The sequence below is a fragment of the Leopardus geoffroyi genome, chromosome D2 (genome assembly GCF_018350155.1).
Source record: "Leopardus geoffroyi isolate Oge1 chromosome D2, O.geoffroyi_Oge1_pat1.0, whole genome shotgun sequence".
Taxonomy (NCBI): Eukaryota; Metazoa; Chordata; class Mammalia; order Carnivora; family Felidae; genus Leopardus; species Leopardus geoffroyi.
Genome location: NC_059334.1, coordinates 79,968,614 through 79,985,578, shown reverse-complemented (window position 1 = coordinate 79,985,578; position 16,965 = coordinate 79,968,614). Strand labels below are relative to the sequence as shown.

At 54.7% G+C, this 16,965-nt stretch overlaps 1 protein-coding gene across 1 annotated transcript in view; it reads right to left on the bottom strand.

The window, feature by feature from the left end:
- Positions 1-16,665, bottom strand: part of GPR26 (G protein-coupled receptor 26) — a 28,459-nt gene extending 11,794 nt beyond the window's left edge. The window contains exons 1-2 of the mRNA XM_045439147.1: positions 15,892-16,665; positions 6,019-6,132 (exon numbers count right to left, since the gene is read on the bottom strand). Coding sequence (XP_045295103.1) covers positions 6,019-6,132; positions 15,892-16,559 — 782 coding nt within the window. The 5' untranslated portion in view covers positions 16,560-16,665. The remainder of the gene's footprint in view (positions 1-6,018; positions 6,133-15,891) is intronic.
- Positions 16,666-16,965: the final 300 nt, after the last annotated feature.

Here is a 16,965-nt window from a genome sequence, read left to right as displayed (position 1 = left end):
CACCGTGCCAGATTAGGAACTGAAGACGGCACAGCCCGTGTCTCACCTCCTCAGGCAAGGGAGACCTTCCTTCCCTGCGCGCCCCCGCCACTCCCAGCCCGGCTTCACGGTGCCTCTCAACACATGCTCAGGCTGGCCACCGACGCTTGGTCCCAGCTGGCCTGCAAGGTGTCACCGGCTTATGCTCCCTGGATGAGATGCCCACGAAGGGACCTTCCACTTCCAGTACCCACGGCTCTAGGTTCTCCATAAGGCATCATTTCCTGTGAGAAGTTAAATTCTCAACTACATTTCCAGAGCAGGGCCCGTCTTCAGCTTCTTCCGAGACGGGGGCTCGAGTCTACACTTGGAAACCAGCTTGCGAAGAACAGAAGAATCAGTCGCCCCCAGAAGCACTAGCAAACCTCCATGCCAGTGTTGGTGGGGATAGACTCCGCTTCATTCCCTGCATGGGTTATCTGACGTATTCCCTACCAGCCATTGAGTTCTGCAGGCAATCCACGCGTGGTTCTCGGCCCGGACCCTCAGTAACATGGGACACTTTGGGGCAGGTTCTCTGGGAGTGAGCATGAGAGTGAATCCTGCCCCACTCCGACCCCACCGCACCCCGTGTGGCTGTGTGGACATCTGACAGTGGAAATGTAGTTCTGATGGGACCCTGGCCATGCCCGGATGCCTAGAGCCCAGAGAGCTCCCTACGTGTGATGAGCACATTGGCGTATGTCCATCCCCCTGGGGTGTGCCTGGGACCTCCAGTGACCATCAACACAATGCATCTCACCAGAATCTCTTCTCCCCTCAGTCACAGAAGGGATGTAGGGGAGGGGTGAGGAGGGGGTAGGTGGTTCCAAGAGGGGTGTAACTTCAGGGGGACTAACCATGAGGATCTGCCAGCCACAAACTCCCCTGACACCCCTGGTTGGGGTCGGATATGTCCCCTCATTCAGGCCCTCCAAAAGCCCCTGCCTCAGTGCACCTGTCTTGGTGGAGGGTCACAGTGATGTGGCCACTCTGTATACGCTCCTAGATAAACTCTGATACTGAGAAGGACATTGACCGTGGAGGGAAGGGAGGCAGCGAGTTCTGAACACTCGTGCAGGGCATCAGGAATGGAGATCCCAGGGGGTTCCTGGTCAGTGAAGGATGAGTGATAAGAGCAGCCAGAGGTCAAGGGAAAGAGGGTGCTGGGAGGAAGGTCATCGACACACTTCATACCCCAGACCTCCCTGACTACAGACCAGTGCTATTCAATAGGAAGAGAAGGCAAGCCACAGGTGGGAAAAGACGCAGGTAAAATTAATTTTAACTGTGTATTTTATCCCAGATATCACCATTTCACTATGGAATCAGTACAAACAAGCGTATGTATGCTCATGCCAAGCCACGAAACCCAATATGCATTTACACCTACGGTACATCTCAATTCAGACAGGCCATGTTCAAGTGCTCTAAAAGGACCTGTGACTGGTGGACCCTACACAGGGCTCTAACTGCCTCATGCTGTCCCTTCTGCTTGGATTGTCCCTCCTGCATAGCCGAGCCCACTTCACAAGCCTGGTCCAGGAAGCTCCCTCCAGGAGAGCCACTGGACCCTGTCCCTATCAGATGACATGACATGGTGTTCTGTTTGGGTACGAGGGCCATGTCTACAGGGTCAATGTCCCCTCAGAGGGCATCTCTTGCAGGACCGCACCAACCCATGCCTCCTCTGCAGGGCCTTTTATACACTGCGCACAGAGAAGGTGCCGGAAAAAATGTGTGTCAAAATGAAATGAGGGTATGTTTGCATATTGGATGAGGTTTGCTTAGGATGGCTCCTTTGTGCCTATAAGAAAGCCAAGACAGGAGCCGGATAGGGTGGTGACAGCGGGGGAAAGATAGTGCCTGCCACGAACAGTCCTGGGAAAGCTGGGCGGCCACGTGCAGAAGAATGAACCCGGACCGCTTCCTTACACCATACCCCAAAATAAACTCAAAATGGATCAAAGACCTAAATGTCAGACCTCAAACCATAAAACTTCTAAAAGAAAACACGGGCAGTAATGTCTCTGACATCAGCCACGGAAACACTTTTCTAGATCTGTCTCCTCTGGCAAGGGAAACGAAAGCAAAATTAAGCTCTTGGAGCCACACCAAAATAAAAAGCTTCTGCACGGCAAAGGAAACCATCAACAAAATGACAAGGCAACTAGGGAACGGGAGAAGATGTCTGGAAATGGCATATCTGAAAAGGGGTAACATTCAACGTATATAAAGAACTTCTATAGCTCAACACACGAAGAACAATTAACCTAATAAAAAGACGAGCGGAGGACCTGACTTGACATTTTTTTTTCCAAAGAAGATACACGTATGGCCAATAGACACGTGAGAAAATGCTCAACATCACCCATCATCAGGGAAATGCAAATGCATCAGGAAATGCACAATGAGGAATCACCCCACACCTGTCGGAATGGCTAAACTCAAAGTGACTAGAAACAACAAGTGTTGGCGAGGATGTGGAGAAAAAGGAACCCTCGTGCACTGAACTGGTGCAGCCACTGTGGAGGTTCCTCAAAACATTAAAAGAGAAGTACCATTTGATCAAGTTATCTCACCACTGGGTGTTTACCCAAAGAAAATGAGGGGCGCCTGGGTGGCGCAGTCGGTGAAGCGTCCGACTTCAGCCAGGTCACGATCTCGCGGTCCGTGAGTTCGAGCCCCGCGTCAGGCTCTGGGCTGATGGCTCGGAGCCTGGAGCCTGTTTCCGATTCTGTGTCTCCCTCTCTCTCTGCCCCTCCCCCGTTCATGCTCTGTCTCTCTCTGTCCCAAAAATAAATAAACGTTGAAAAAAAAAATTAAAAAAAAAGAAAATGAGAACACTAATTGGAAAAGATATATGAACACCCGTTCATAGCAGCATTATAGGTTCAATAGTCAAGATAAGGAAGCAGCCCAAGTGTCCATCGATCGACGAATGGAGAAAGAGGCCATATACACGTACAATGGAATATCACTGAAGCATAAAACAGAATGAAACCTTGCCATTAGCAACAACGTGGATGGATCTAGAGGGCATTGTGCTAGGTGAAATAAGTCAGTGAGAGAAAAGTACTACACGATTGCACTGATGTGTGGAATTTAAGAAACAAAAGGAGAAACCAAGGGAAAAAGAGACAGACCAAAAAAAAAACCAGACACGTAGGTACAGAGAACAAAGTGGTGGTGGCCAGGGGGAAGGCAGGTGGGGGGACGGATGAAACAGATAAAGGGGATCAAGAGTTCATTTGTCGTGGGGCGCCTGGGGGGCTCAGTCGGTGAAGCGTCCGACTTCAGCTCAGGTCATGATCTCAACAGTCTGTGGGTTTGAGCCCCGCGTCGGGCTCCGTGCTGACAGCTCGGAGCCTGGAGCCTGCTTCCGATTCTGTGTCTCCCTCTCTCTCTGCCCCTCCCCCGCTCACGCTCTGTCTGTCTCTGTCTCAAAAATAAATAAAAACATTAAAAAAAATGTAAAAAAAAAAGAGTTCGCTTGTCGTGACGAGTACTGAGTAATGTACACAATTGTTGAATCATTACACACGTGAAACGAATACAGCACGGCATGTTACTTATAACTCAACAAACAAATAAAATTAAAATTTACCACCTCCCCAAAAAAGAAAGAAAGGCAACAGCTGGGTAGATGGAGATAGGGGGGCTGAGGGTAGCTTCACCAGAGCCCTATCTTGTATTTGCGAGGTTTTCTCGGCATAGCTTTTTCTCCTTAGTACGTTGCCATTCATCCCCATCAAGGATGAACGGTTCTGTGAATATTTTTAAAAATCCCAAGTGCATCAAATCCATTTGGAGGGAGCATATTGCGTTGCGAATCTACCATCAACTTTACTGAAACGTTATTTTCTGGGCACCATTAGAGCAACCGAGCTATAATCAGAAAAAAGGAAAATTTTGTTGGGAAATGAGATTAAGCCAGAGAAAAATCCAATAGTTTAAAGTTGGAGCCACATTACCTATTCTCCTCTGAGGGTTCAAGTTCCCGTCATTAGCCCACAGGTCCCCTTTCCTGTGGGATCTAAGAGGAGGGGCGCCTGCCTGCCCTCCCCTCCTGGTGCCTCTCTCCACAGTGGATTTGATCCCCTCACTGCACGCACCAGCCAGTCCCAGGTCGGCCCGGGGGTGGGCGGGGGGCTCCAAGGACGAGGGAGGGAGCGCCAACCAACCATGCCAGGTCTGTGCTGCCCACGCTCAAATCCCATCAATCCTCAAAACAACCCTAAGAGGCAGGCACCGCTCACTTGGATGGGGCTGGAGGCAAAGAGAGGCGGTATCACTGGCCCAAGGTCACACAGCAGGAAGGAGTGGAGCTATGGTTTGAACCCAGTGGGCACGTTCCAGAGCCCAGGCTGGGAACCGTGCTGTGGCCCCGCCCTTGGACAGCAACAGAAACCTTCCCACCTCTGGTACAGCCTGGGTTTCGTGTCCCCTGGAAAACCTGATCTACGCAAGCTCTGGCGTCCTGGCTGGATGTGGAGTGTCTAGACCAAGGGTTCTCCACCAGGGTGGAGGCTGATCCCCAGGGCCGTGTCTGAAGACATTTCTAGTTGTTAAAACTGGGGAGCAGGAGGGAAGTAGTGGGTGAGTAGGGGACATGGTGCCCTTAACACCCTACGATGCATAGAGCGGCCCCCCCACAAAGGGAGTTCCACACAAGATGTCGGTAGTCTTGCGGTCTGGTGGACGGTTCTAGAAGGAAGAATGGATGGCTCTGCTCTGCCTAGATCAGACCTATCCAGAGACCTGCAGACGGTCCTAGGTCCTTCGTTCAAAGCGAGATTTCGCCCAGAGGAAGCATCTGCGAGAAGACAGTGAAAGACGCTCCAAGAGAAGACAGGGTGGGGACTGCCGTGGTGGGGGGTGGGGGGCAGGCGCACTGTCTGCAAATCGGCAGGACCCGTAAGAGGAGGGGACAGATGCTCCCCTGGGCCAAAGAAAGCGGGCAGCACCACAGGGAACCAGATATCAGCTCAGTAGAAGTACGGACGGGAGAAATGGGGAGACCCGGCTATTGTGGGCAAGCCCACTCTGGGGGCCAGCGAGGCCGGGAGTCCCTTCCAGGTCCCTGCCAGCTGGGGATGCCGGGATGCTAGCCCGTGTTCTCTTCCAATCTCTCTCTCGCGCACACACACACACACACACACACACCCACATACACACCTGCACAGATCCTACTTCCCAGGCTCAACATCCGCTTCCTACTCAAACATCAAAATCCCTTTTTTCATTGTCAACTTCTCAAGTAGTTAAGCCATTTTGGGTACAGAGTCCTGGGGCTTTTTTTTTCCCCCCTCCAGTGTGCAAAATTGATTGGATGATACTTTTTTTTTTTTTTTCCTCCCCCTGGCCAGACCACGGGAAGGAAATTCTGCAGCTCGAGCAGGCTGGCTTTTGGTACACACAGCCCTGAGGCCAGCGTGTCGCGCCCCGGTAGCAGTGGGGGGTGGGGGGGGTGGGTCGGTGAATGGGAGAGAAGGTCACCAGCTCACAACACCCATACCAGAAGCAGGACACCCCCGGTGTGGCAGAGCAGACGGCATGTGGCCCCTGCTGTTGACCAGGGTGTCCTGGCTGAGGATGCCTGGGGGCTGGGCAGTGGGCAGCGGGAACCCAACCGGGGCAGGGCGTTTTCCTCCTTCCATTCTCCCCTGCCCTCCCCTCCCCTCCATTCCCCTCCCCTGTCCTCTCCTCTCCTTTCCTTTCCTGCCTCTTGGGGCCGGAGCCGAGGCCAAAGGGTTAGACGATGAGTGAGCTGGGAATCAGGGGGAGACTCTTCCACCATCCCCTTTGGTTCTGAGTCACCATCCCCAACTGGAGGCTGAAGAGGCAAAGCGCATGCCCTCCTTTTCACCAAACCCGTCCCGGGTGTCGCCCCCAACACACTCTCTGGAAACGCGAGTCCGAGAGAGGCGGGTGCCTGCTCCAGGTCGCGTGGATGCTGGCTTTGCCCTCCAAAGCGAGAGGCGCGCAGGTCAGGCTCACCTGGTAATCACGTAGGGCGCAAAGCACACGAGGAAGGTCCCTATGAAGGTGCTGATCTTCTTGGTGGCACGCTGCCGTCGCCTCTTCTGCTCCTCCAGACAGCGTTCCCGCACACTGCACGCGAGAGGGGGCGAGAGGACGTGCTGTTAGCAAACACAGGCCGGGCGCTGCGTGCAGGGACTCAGACAGGAGCCAGACAGACCCGAGGTCAAGTCCTGGCCCCAGGCGCGTGACCTTGGACACGGGCGTGACCTTGCTAAGCCTTCAGGGTCATCGTCCGTAAAATGGGCATAGTAATATAATAGAATGCCACCAAGGGCTCTTTTGAGACTTGAATGCAAAAAAGCACACAGATGCATGAAGGCGTTCAACGCAGAAAGCACAGAAAGCAATTAGCACAGTGCCCGCGTGCAAATAAACTCATCCCTATTCCTCATGAAATTTCACCGATCACCTGCAATATGCCAGCACCAGAGTCCATATTCTCTAAGTTATATCCTTAATTCTTTTTTTTTAATTTTTTAATGTTTATTTATTTTTGAGAGAGAGAGAGAGAGAGGGAGAGCAACTGGGGGAGGGGCAAAGAGACAGGGAGACATAGAACCCGAAGCAGGCTCCAGGCTCCGAGCTGTCAGCCCAGAGCCCGACGCGGGGCCCCAACCCACAAGCCGAGAGATCGTGACCTGAGCCGAAGTCAGATGCTTAACTGACCGAGCCTCCCAGGCGCCCCATTAATATCTCTAACTCTTGTCTTTACCAACATAGATCCTTCCAGATGTGTTTTACCTGCCCTGTTTTACAGGGAAGAGCAGGAACTCAGAGAAGCCCAATGATTTGCTCAGCTGGTAAGTGGAGACGTGACTTGAACCCTCGTCCATGTTTCTCAAAGCTGGTCCTTTCGACCCGGGGTGGCCTGGACTCTGGGCATGCGGTGTGGCATGGGGCTTCCTTTCCGCCATGTCTTCAGCCCTGCCTCTTCCATCAAGAGCCTCAGCCTTGCCTGGAGCCACAGACACTACGTTCTGGGGTCACCGAAGGAGAAGTCACTTGATTCCTTCAGTGAAGCCAAGAGACTGTCCCCACGAGGGACACGGCGTTGAGGATGGAATCGGGAGCCTGCTGTCTATGCTTCCAACCACACCCTGGTCCTGACTCCACTTGCGCCAGGACCTTTCGAGAACTGACATCTCACGCCAGCTGAGAGAAGTGGTTTGTGTAACCCCTTTCCTGCAGCCACGGGGTAACTCATGAGCAACAGCGAGCTGTCCATTACCACCGTCAGAGAGCCAGAAAGGCAAGGCCAGCCACAGGGTTTCCCACGCCCCCTCCCCTGGCACTCCACGTGGGCATGTGTTCCTACCGTTTCTTTTTGAAATAAATCACATCACTCCAAAAATGAGCAAGGAGGAAGACCGTGGACAGAGTTGCCCAGGAAGTGGAAATAACCTGGCAGGTCCAGGCCCGTGCTGCAGTGACCTGGCTCCACAACGAGGCCAAGTGTGTTCAAGGAAAGCAAGGTGCGGAGAGAAGGTGCACGAGCCAGGTTCCCAGCAGCATTAACGCCGGGGCACCCTCCCCTGCCCCCGGCCAGGACTATCATTTTAACACGGGATCAAAACCCTTGTTCGCCCTGTTTCTGATCACAGGTGGGCAATTCCACATTAGACTGGATTGAAGGCCCTTGAAATTCTTGCAAGATTGTTTCCCCTCGGCTCAGAATGTGGAGCTGGGAACTGGAGTTTGGCTCGGTACGTACAGGTTTCACACTGGTTGAAAAATGATTACTGTTAAGTCACGTTACTCATTTCTAACAACCAACGTTAGTAACAACCCACGTTCCTTGCGTCTTTAATTCGTGCCCTTTGCAGACACTGTGAGGGAGGCTCAGGTGCTTGAGTGTGTTTGATGCTCACAATGTCTCTAGAAATGGAGGACTGGTACAATGGTAGCCTTCTTTTCGGATAAGGAAATGAGGCACAGAGAAGATAAGTAACTTGCTCAACATCACACAGCTGGTGAGTAGTGGTGGTAGGGTGACCAGCTTGTCCTGGGTAATCGGGACTGTCCCAGTTTTTTAAATTGATGGATTGATTGATTAAATTGGAGAGAGAGAGAGAGAGAGAGAGTGCAATCATGGGCACGAGTGTGGGGGAGGGGCAGAGAGAGAGAGAATCCCAAGCAGGCTTCACACTCAGCACAGAGCCCGACACGGACTCGATCCCACGACCCCAGGATTATGACCTGAGCCGAAATCCGGAGTCAGATGCTCAACCGACTGAGCCACCCGGGTGCCCCTGGACTGTCCCAGTTTTAAGACGGAAAGTGCCATGTCTGAGGAACCCCCCCCCCCCCCAACACCACCTAGGACAAACCAGGACAGTCGGTCGTCCTAGGGGATGGCAGGATCTGAGCTCAGGCCATCTGACTCTGGAGCCTTGAGTGTCACCTCCCAAGTAGTTAGGGTCATCACATACCGCTAGGGAGGCCCCGGGGCATCATCTCATCCAGAAAAATCTGAAGAATACAGCTCATGGGGCAGGAAGACTGGGGGGACTTTGCCTGAGGCCACAGAGCAACAGTCAGTCTTAATCGCCTCGCTTTCCATTTATACGTGGGTCTCTGCAGATTCTCCTACCAATGTCCTCTGGCTCCTGTGACATGTGCGTGATATGGGTGGGTGTGGAGAGAAAGCGTAGGTCCCTACCCAGGAGGCCTGGGTGCAGTGAGGTAACCGACTCATCTTGGTCTGTCTGGGATGTCCTGATTCTAACACCCAAAGCCCTGCATCCTAGGAGAGCCCGGTCAGTACTCAGCAAAGCGGGACAAGGGTCGCCCTAGGGCACAATGTGTTTGGCCCAGTCTCCATAACACAGGACTGTTTGTTTCAATATTAAGGTATTGCCCTCCAAACGTTCACGTAATTGACTCGAGAACCGTTGGAGATTTGAGACCTGAGCCAGATGTCCTGAGCCATCACGGTATACTCACCCCACGAGAGAAGCAGAGCATTCTGGGCATCCCCTAAAAAACGAGCGCCAAGTTCATATAAATGAGGGTGGCACCGGGGCTGGGCCCTCCTCCAATCTGTGGCCCTGATGATGCTGTCCATTTCGCAGATGCTTTGGAATAACCCCAGTGAATGAAAGAGCTGTGGGTTGGATGTCCTAGTCCCGGCTCCGCCCTCACTGCTGTGTGGCCTTGGGGAAGTCACTCAATCTCTCTGAACCTGGTTCCTCATTTATCCAAGGGGGATCTCATAATAGCTGTAAGCAGAGCCACCATTGATCAGGGACAGAAATGACTCACCAGCTACCAAGCTCTGGAGGAGTGAGGAGCTTCCTCCAGTACTCCCCCGGAGGAAACGAGGTCGCTGCTGCAGGGCTGAGGACCCCGACGGTCTACCCTCTCCCTGCGGCACCAGATAATCCTGCCTTAACCCCATGAGGAACACTGAAAAGCAGATGTTGGCAAAGCTTTGGAGGCCTTCATAAGGACAAACGGACGCATTGCAGTGACCCAGAGGAATAAAATGGACACTGTACAGGCTAGAATGATCAATGTCACTCCCGTTCACTGTAAAAATCTACGGGGAAAATTTTTATCTGTTCCTGCAAAGCTTTGGCAGCAGGGAGAATTAAACAGCAAGCACCCTGCAGACATGTTACTTCCGTGGGTGCCCCCAGTTCAAAGCTCGACATCTAACACCCAGAAAGCACCCAGTGAGTATATGTTAGGTACGTACACGTGTACATTTCCTCATACATCTTAGGAAAAGTGAGTCTCCGTTATTTTTTTAAGTGACTTCTTCAAAAGAGATGCCAGAAACCTGTCTCTAGAACAGATTCTTTTAAGGGAGCCTTAAAAATCTTGAGCCTATTAAAGGACAAAGCATGGCTCATCGATGGATGTAAGGCCATGAAACTAGAACTTCCACTAGCCGGGAGTTCTCTCTCACTAATAGGCATGTAGCACCCGGGCCAGACTTCTGGGTTCAGATCCAGGCTTCACCCTTCCATTGCTGTGTGGCTGTAGGCAAGTCACACAGCCTCTCTGTTCATCAGCTGCCTCATCTCTAAAACGCCGGTTATAACAGTACCCATCTCATAGGCTCCTCTCGAGGTGAACACCCACAAAGTACCCAGGGCGGTGCCTGACTCAGAGTAAGCACTCAGTAAGGGCTAACCATGATGAGTATCTATTCAGCACGTTTACTGAACAATTACCATGTTCTAGCACTACCTTAGACTCCAAAATCACAGGGCTCCCTCCCACTGCAAAAGTTTTCCTTCTGCCCTGTTTGAGGGAGAGACAGAAACAGGTGCACCCAGAAGCTTGCCAGAGGGGCTGTGAGCTGATCCTGACTCTTATGCTGGCTCGGTGACCCTCTGTGGCCTCCAGGAACCCGGTGGCTGCTGTCCTAATGGCACCTGGCCATTAGCACCTGGCGGGCTGTAGGTGTCTGTGGTGGATGTTGGGTTCCCGTTAGCATCCACGCGGGCCGGGTCATGTCTCTGCTCTGAGACAGACTGGCTAGACTCCACGGTCACACAGTCACGTGTAGTACGGAAAATCCCCGCATCCACCCAACCCAGCTCACGGATGGGGAAAGTGAGGCTCAGAGAAGACAGGGACTTGACCCTGATGAGAGAGTGAGGTGCAGACAGAACTAGAACCTGGTTGCTGACGCCCAGTCCGGCGCTCCTGGCCAGGAACCACACGGCTGCTTCCCTGAGCCCCTGCAAGGGGACAGACCCATCCTCCCTGCTCGGAGCTCCCCCGATTTCTGGGGAAGGACGGGGGATGGCAGGAGAAGGAGGGCAGGGCAGCAGGGCAACCCTCTTGCTTATCATTACTGTTAAGCGCAGTAGGAGAGCAGCCCGGCCAGAACAACATAATAAAATCATTCTGCTCTCGCTCTCATTTTTTTCCCCACCATAGCTTTGCAAAACTGAGTTCCCTGAAATCTCATAGCCCTGGGAGCTATTGTTTTATTTATTTGCAGATGAGGACACTGAGGGCCAGAAGGGTTTATGCCCTGCCCAGGATCCCACAGCGAGTTTGGGACAGAAATAATGGGGACTCATTCCAGCCCTCCTGACTCTAGGACCTGGGGTGTCTCCCCCAGATCCCACTGCACCCCCACCGGATCACAGAGCAAGAAGCAAGCTGTGTCTCGCCACACTAACGCCTTCTGCGGATATTCCTGGGCACGGGGGTAGTGGCTGGAGTCCTCAGACTCGTGGGCAGAATCTCCAGATTCTGAGGGGCCCCAGATTCCCCTGGCCAGGAGCATTCACCCAGAGTCCGAGCATGTACATCAGCGTGGGGGTTCCTGAGGGCTGCGACAGGACACAGGGCTTCCTTGTGACAGAGAGATGGGCTCTCCAGCATTGTGACATGTGGAGCCGGAGAGCTGCTTCCCAGGAGGCTTCAATAAACGGCAAAGGGAATGGAGAAGCCAGGTAATGTCTGAAAAGTGAGTAAATGAGGAAGTCACGGCCGAAATCTTCCAGTCCCAGACACCTCCATGCCCAGCACAATGGTCTGGGCCTTCGGTGGTCCCCAGATGAATTGGAGTCGGTCCTGAGCACACGCTCCGAGTACTCCCGGGGTGATCCAGATTTGTTTTCTGGGCTTTTAGAATAAAAAAAAAAGGCAAGGGGACAGGCTGAGCCATGGTGGAGCAGACCTTGAGGCTGGGGTCAGCACACTAGTGCGAAAAGTCGTGTCCTCAGACCTCACACGAAGGGGCCCTGTCCTGGGTCCTGGACATTGAAGGGACGACGCCCCTCTCATGAAATGCAGACTTCATGTGCCCACCCAGAGCCCACAGCATCCATTCTAGACCAAGTACCTGGAACCTGGACCCCACGTACCTGGAACACAGAACTCCCTGCCCAGATGCCCTGATCCTGCGTCCAGAATGTGTGCCAGCATTCCTCCCCGGGCCCATTCATCCTCACAAGAGTGGACGATGCCAGATGCGTGCCCGGCTCTGGGCCTGAGGAGTGGAGGCTCCCTGCGGTACTGGGTCGGGGTGGGGAGGAGAGGCAGGGGCTGTGTGCTCGGAGTCCGCCCAGCTCTCCCCGCCATGTACGAGGCTGAACTCCAAGGAGCTCGAGAATTCTAAATTTGAACCCAGGCTTGCAAAGTGTTATAAATGTACACTTGTCAAGGTAGGAGGATAGAACATATTTCATTTAACAGTTTGTAAGCTTAATTTAGAACTTCTAAATATTTATATAGATGGTTTGTGAGCCTCTATGGGCACTTTTGTCCCACCCATAAATCTCAGGGGCAGAACTGGGCACAAGTTTGGACTTGAGCCACGTTCTAGATCTGTTCAATTAGGAAGTGCCCTACCTTCCTTCCCTGGGTCTCCCAATTTCCTCACCTATAAAATCAAGGGCACCGTGGGGGTTATCTCTGCAGGCCCTTGCCAGTCTTATGCCCCAACTCCGACGCTTTCCAGAGTTGGCACTTAGCCGACCGTTGGCCGACCCTGACCACGAGGATAAGTATGCTTCACCAACATTCTGCTCTGTGAAATCACTGACCTGTGCTAGCCGAGTGGCAGCCCTCAGCTGCACGGGGAAATGCAGGGATCCAGCCTCGGTGCCCCAGCCCCCACCTATGTCCCACGTCAGAGAACAGCCCAAGTCTCTGGCAGCACGGGGGACAGGACCGGCTACAGCTAGTCCAGAGCTATGGTCTGGGAGAACAGAACCACACAGACTGAGCAATCAGGGGACCAGGAAGGTAATAAATATTAGGAATTCCTAATTGCTTTATGAATGTCACAACTTGAGACACCACGGTAGAAAGACAGGAGTGGGAAATGTCTCTTGGGACAGATTTAATTTAAGACACAGGGTCCCCGACCTTTTGACCGTATGGAAACAAAGGAGTCCAGACTGCCACTTGCTGCTATGTTAAACACTCTGTGGGAAGAACAGGCACGACTGGGGAGCTTCCTGACAAACGTCACCCGGGCCTCAGGGAATTGAAAATGGGTCCTTCCTAATTAAGTCCCAGGAGGCCATTAGTGTGGTGGCGGTTAAGTAAAACCTCCAGCGAGCGGAGCCTCCACCTGCCGCCCTGGCCGTCCAGATAAGGCAACCCGGGTTCTGCTGATCCCCAGGTGTCCTGGCTGTCCGCACTAAACCAGCCCAGGAGGCTTGGCTGATATTTCTGGAGGCTTTGCGCCTAGGACCTGGAGGTTCTAGATGCAGCCTTCTCCATCAGACCACGCTAGCTGCACAGTTTCTCATTTGTGGTGAGGAAGAGTTTGGAGATGCCAAGAAAGAAGCCTGTGGATCAGGTGTCAGGAAGCTGTTGCCCTCCTCTGTGGCCCATTACCTACCCTCTTGCTCTGGGGACCTGGGGACAGAAGGCAGATTGGGTTCATTGAAGGGACAGTGCCATCGTATCTGCCCACTCTGCCATAACCTCTTGCCAGCCCTCAGCCAGTGGGGCCTGTCTGAACTGGCCAAAGGCAATTCCTGTCCCAGAAGCCCTTCCTTTCCCCAGTGCGGATTAATGCTGGCCCTGCAGGCCCCATGGCATCAGAAGTAGGAGCTTCTGAAAGCATCCTGGAGCTTAGAAGAGTTCAAGGTTCCCCTCGAGGGGATCAGAGAGAGCATAGGGGACTGGAGGCGAGCAGAGCAGCAGCCTGGAGTCAGTGACAGATCTGCAATGTTTGCGAGAGTGGAGATGGCCCTATATCCTGCATGGGCTAAAAAGGAGCCACAGCCCCTCCTGTTCTGGAACATGGAGGGACAGGAGGGATGGGATTTGTACTGGTCTGAATAAGGACAGATTCCTCTCCTGGCTCAAACCCTCCTCTACTTAGACTCATGGTTAGGGACCCTGCTATGGGAATCTATATTGTTCAACAACATTGCCTACAGCATCTAAAACAGCCCTGGCCAAGTCCTAAGGATGCACCTGTTTGTTTGTTTTTTTAATTAAGTTTTATTTATTAAGATTTATTTATTTCTTTATTTATTTAGAGACATGGGGAAGGGCAGAGAGAGAGGGAGAGAGAATCCCAAGCAGGCTCCATGCAGAGCCCGACACAGGGCTCGATCCCACAGACCCTGAGATCATGACCTGAGCCCAAATCAAGAGTCAGACGCTTCACCGACTGAGTCACCCAGCCGTCCCCTAGAGATGCACCTTCCAAAGCAAGGTCCTCACACCCCAGGAGGTCGGAACGGGAACAGCTCTGCAATTATGGCTGCAGAATATTTCCTTAAGCGACACTGAACCATGAATAGACACAGGCAGTGAGTCAGCCCAGGTCAGTGTGCATGTATGTCCCCTGGGACATGTGCACATGTGGTGCCCTGTCTGCTCGACACGCGGTTTACACATGACCACATGCGATTGGGTAAGTGAAGCTCACACATTTGCACACATGGGTTCATATGCCCTGGTGTCTGTGCTATTGGTCATTCACATGTACATACTGTGAATGATTCCATAAGGAAGATTCTGTGGCTAGAAGCTTTGGCCCAGCGTGTAATGCGGAAGGGCCATGCTGGGGGGTGGGGAGGGGGGAGCAATGGATACATACACGCATGCCTGTGTATGTGCGGACACAGTGAAGTTTAAGGACTTTTCTTTCTATGGCTCAACGGGCAGAAACAACTCACACTGAAGGAGCCCTCGCTTAGACTGACACCTCCAGTCTGGCCCCTCTCAGTCACGAGCCTGCTTCCCCTTGGATGGGGAGGGGCATTCACACCCTGAGGACGGAGCTCCCTCACTGTCCCCAGCAACCCTCCCCCTTAGGAGCTCTCTGTCTACCTCACTTTCCGCACCGTCTGGAAGCCACAGCCCCCTTACTTAGGACCCGGGCGACAGAGGGGGCGCCCGTCCTTCCCTGGGACGATGGGATCTAAAACAGCAGAGAAATCAGAGACACCACCAGCCGTTTCCTTCCTTGGTTTCCTACTCTCATAATAAAAACCAAGGTGAGCTCAGGACACCTCAGCTGAGAGTCTCCTCCTTCCCTCCCTGAGATGCTCCCAAGGATGGCAGGAGCTCCCAGGGCGTAGCCGCACCTGAGCCACCCACCCTGATCTGCCTTTCTGAGACAGCGGCAGGTGACGGTGGAGGCGGTGTGGACAGGTTTTGTCCCAGGAGCCTCGTGGGTGACGCTCTCCCTCTGCAGGGACCTCTGGGCTCCAAGTCTGGGAGACACGGGACAGTGCCGTCCGGGAAGAGCAAGATCCCCCCTCCAGTCCCCTTAGAGCCCCTCAGATGCTCCTTTAAGGTCCCACAGAGGAAGGTGCAGCCTGAGGACTCACACAACAGGGGATCTGGAGACAGCGGCCGCCCCCGACCCCAGGGAGAAGAAAGACCCAGAAGAGCAGCACTTCCTTGCTGGGAGAGCTCTAGAGGGGCTCCTCAAGCGACTAGGCCACACTCTCGGGGCCTGATTAGAACCTATTCAAGCAGTGAATAGAGATCACTGCCCTCTCCGCAGGCTTTCTAAAGTGAAAACGACAAACACGCAGGACTCTCCGAAGCCGGCCGAAGTGCTGACTCTGTGCTTTCTACCCCGATGCTTCAAAAACTGCACACACTGTGTCACCCCTGCTTTTGGTGGCCCTGCTTGGTGGACGTTCTAGGCACCTGTCTCAAGACAGGCAGCATTGGGCCCTCCCCCCACCTCAGTTTTTCGAAGAAAGAAAGGAGGCACCGTGGCAAGGGGGCCTGCCCGAGGTCGCACGCTGGGGCATGGTGGGGGGGGGGGGGTGGTGGTGGTGGGAAACACAGGGACCCCTTTCCTCCTGCCACGAGCCCTCCCGGAACCGAGTCCCCCATGGCCCTCCCCAGGGCCCTCCCCGCGCCCCCTCCCCTCACCTGGGGTGGATGTCCACGAGCAGCACGAGCGTCTGCATGGTGATCACGTCGATGCGCTTGCAGTGGAAGCGAGCCACCTTGAGCACCTTGAGGTACGTGCAGCAGAGCACGACGAAGGACAGCAGGAAGCTGAGCGCGTGGAAGGCGCCCGTGAAGACGGCGAAGCGCAGGCGCTCGTCCGGCCGCCGGCTGCACAGCGTGCACGACGCGTACAGCTGGTGGAAGCCGAGCCAGGACAGGGCGAGCGCGGCGGCGGGGAAGGCGAGCGCGTGCAGCCACGTGTAGGCCACCATGAGCGCGGCGTCGCGGAGGCGCATCTTGGCGCGGTAGCTCAGGGGGAAGACCACGGCCACCCAGCGGTCGATGCTGAGCGCGGCCATGCTGAGCATGGAGTTGGTGGCCAGGAAGGTGTCGAGGAAGGCGGCCAGGCGGCACAGGCGGTCGCCGGCCGGCTGCCGCTGCGCCACGACGCCGGCCAGCGTGAGCGGCATGTTGAGCACGGTGCACAGCAGGTTGCCGCACGTGAGGTTCAGGGTGAAGAGCGCGGGCGCCTGGCGCCGGATGTCGGCGCTGTGCAGGAGGCAGAGCAGCACCAGCGCGTTGGCCAGCAGCGAGACGCCCATCGTGCCCACCAGCAGCCCCGCCAGGCCCGCGTCCCACGAGTTCATGGTGCGCGCCCCGCCGCCGCGGCGCTCAGGGCCCGCAACCCGGCGCCGCCATGGCGCCCCCGCCGCCGCTCGGCCCCGCGGCGCCGCCCCCGCCCCGCGCCCCCCCGGCCCCCGCCCCCATGCCCTCCCCCCCCCGCGCCCGCGCCCCGAGCTGGCCGGCAGGCGCCTCCCGGCCCTCACCCCATCCCTCTCCGCGCGCGCCCCGCCGGCTCCGCGGCTCTCGCGTCCTGCGCTCTCCCTGCTCGCTCTCCCTTTCTTCTCTCCCCTCCGCCGGCTCTCTCCCTCCCGCCCTCTCCCCCTCTCTCCTGGCGGCGCTTCTCTTCCCTCTCTCCCACTGCTGTTCTCTCCGTCTGTCTCTCCCACCCCCAATTTTCTCCTCCCCTCTCGTTCTTCCCCCTCCTCTGCT